Source organism: Humulus lupulus, chromosome 7, assembly GCF_963169125.1.
Source record: "Humulus lupulus chromosome 7, drHumLupu1.1, whole genome shotgun sequence".
Taxonomy (NCBI): domain Eukaryota; kingdom Viridiplantae; phylum Streptophyta; class Magnoliopsida; order Rosales; family Cannabaceae; genus Humulus; species Humulus lupulus.
Window position 1 is genome coordinate 27804645 of NC_084799.1, and position 2243 is coordinate 27806887.

General features: G+C 34.4%; 1 protein-coding gene across 1 annotated transcript; it reads right to left on the reverse strand.

Annotated features, from left to right (window-relative positions):
- Positions 1-909: 909 nt before the first annotated feature.
- Positions 910-1639, reverse strand: LOC133791043 (probable histone H2B.1). Its single transcript, XM_062228925.1, has one exon. The coding sequence runs from the start codon at positions 1545-1547 to the stop codon at positions 1101-1103; it is 447 nt and encodes a 148-aa protein (XP_062084909.1). The 5' UTR covers positions 1548-1639; the 3' UTR covers positions 910-1100.
- Between the last annotated feature and the right edge of the window lie 604 nt (positions 1640-2243).

The window sequence follows — 2243 nt, forward strand, 5'->3', positions numbered from 1 at the left end:
AAACATATTTTAGCTTAGTATTTCACTTGTAACATTACACTTGTATAATGGTTCTTTTTTTGAGGAAAACTTGTATAATGGTTCTAAGTTTATCAAAATAAAAATTATAGTTTTTTTTGGCTGAATCTTATTTATTTATTTACTTCAGTTTATTACATATCAATTGGTATTTTGTCAAAAAAAAACATATATTTATATTGTGTGGAAATATGTAAACCTTTTTTAGTTAAATATTTTGTGTACGTATAATATACGTGTCAAAAATCTATTATCATTATTATTTTATATATTATTATAGATTGGTACGTATAAGAAAAGTTTCAGCGTAAAAATCTATATATATAAAAACAAATAGAAGTTTTGGGGAAAATAAAGTTCCGAACATAAAGGCATAAATTTTTCTAATTAACTTTACTTTAAAGTATAAGGAAATGTACCTAAGAGCAATGCTAAACTTAGGCAAACTAAAAAAAGTATATCGAATAGTAAGATGACAATCTTTGTAAATAAAGTTAGAAAGCATTGAACACCTCAAATTTATTAAGCAGATCCAAGATTTTCAAGTCTTAAGTAAATATTACAACCTCCACAACAACCAAATTGTATTCCAGCAATTTTCCAGTAACCTTGTGTGCAGTTACATTTTCATCTAACTAGAAAGAAAAAGAACCAAAACAAAAAGCTCTCATCAAAGTATATTCGAGACGAAAATTTGTATTTTCCTTCATTTTAAAAATGTTAAACAAGGCGCCAACGGGTGCATATATTTGATTAGCGCGAAACAAACCAACACCTCACAAGACCGAAGGAAAACCGTGTGCGCGTTCGAAAACATTGAGACTACTTTGGCATAAATTTGGTTGAATCAATCCCTTGTCTCGTTAATAAAAATTAGAATCAGAAACCAAATTTAGTAGATAATGTCCATATATTTCTTAACAAACTTTAGGATCGAGCAGATCCAGATGAACATACACGTCATTGAAAGTCAAAATAAAAATAAATAAGCACTAAAACTAAACACAAACATCTTATCCTATCCTTTCCGAAAGTATCTTCACCGCGGCCAAACGTAAAACCGTCTACAGTAAAGATTGTTTTCAAGAACTGGTAAACTTGGTCACCGCCTTGGTACCCTCCGATACGGCGTGCTTGGCCAGCTCACCGGGGAGTACAAGCCTTACGGCGGTCTGGATCTCCCGAGAAGTGATTGTGGGCTTCTTGTTGTATCTAGCGAGCTTTGAGGCCTCTTGGGCGAGCTTCTCAAAGATATCGTTAATGAAACTGTTCATGATACCCATGGCCTTGCTTGAGATACCGATGTCAGGGTGAACTTGCTTGAGAACCTTGAAGATGTAGATCTTGTAAGTTTCCACATTCTTCTTCGTCCTCTTCTTCTTCTTGTCTCCGGCGGCGGCACCGTCCTTAGGGAGCTTCTTCCCAGCCTTCGGCTTTTTCTCCGCTGGAGTCTTCTCGGCTACGGTGGACTTCTTCTCCTCCGCTGGCTTCTTCTCAGCGGCGGGCTTCTTCTCTGCCTTTGGCGCCATTGAAATTTAGGATTTGTAGTGAAAGAAAACAAGGGTTTCGATTTGCTAAACTGGAATTGAGAACTTGAGATTGTGATGTGTAATAAAGCGGTGAGATTTTACTTATATAGAGGCCATAAGTCGTTTCTGATTGGTTGTAGGGTTTAGTGAGGATCGATGAGTTGGCGTGCTTAAAACCGCTGGATTTTTTAATTCTAAGTTGAACTTGGACGGTTGAGATATGTTTAAACTTTTCATTATGAGATTGTGAGTAAGGCTTTTATGAGCCGTTAGATCGTTTCATTTACAATAACGAATGGGCGGTTTAGATACTACCACAGTTGATTGTCCGGATTCATTACATCAGCTGCTTTTCCCTCGCTTTCTATTTTTCGGGTTTCCGCTATTTGGTCATTTGATATCAAAATTTTCAATCTTATGTTTGCGTTCATAAGATTTGTGTGCGAGTTCTAGCTTGCAGCTATAATATAATTCATTTTTATAAGTCCTGACTATAATTTTTTTCAACCTAGGTAACATAGTTTATTTAAGATTTTAATATTTTATGTCTACCATTTTTTTCCAAATACAATACTTTTGTTTCTAACTTTTATACATTTTGGTTTGTATCTTACATTAGTCCCAACATTTGGTAAAAAAATTTCTCATTGAGTGAACTCATCATTAATTTAAAATACATGTTCAATGACTAATCTA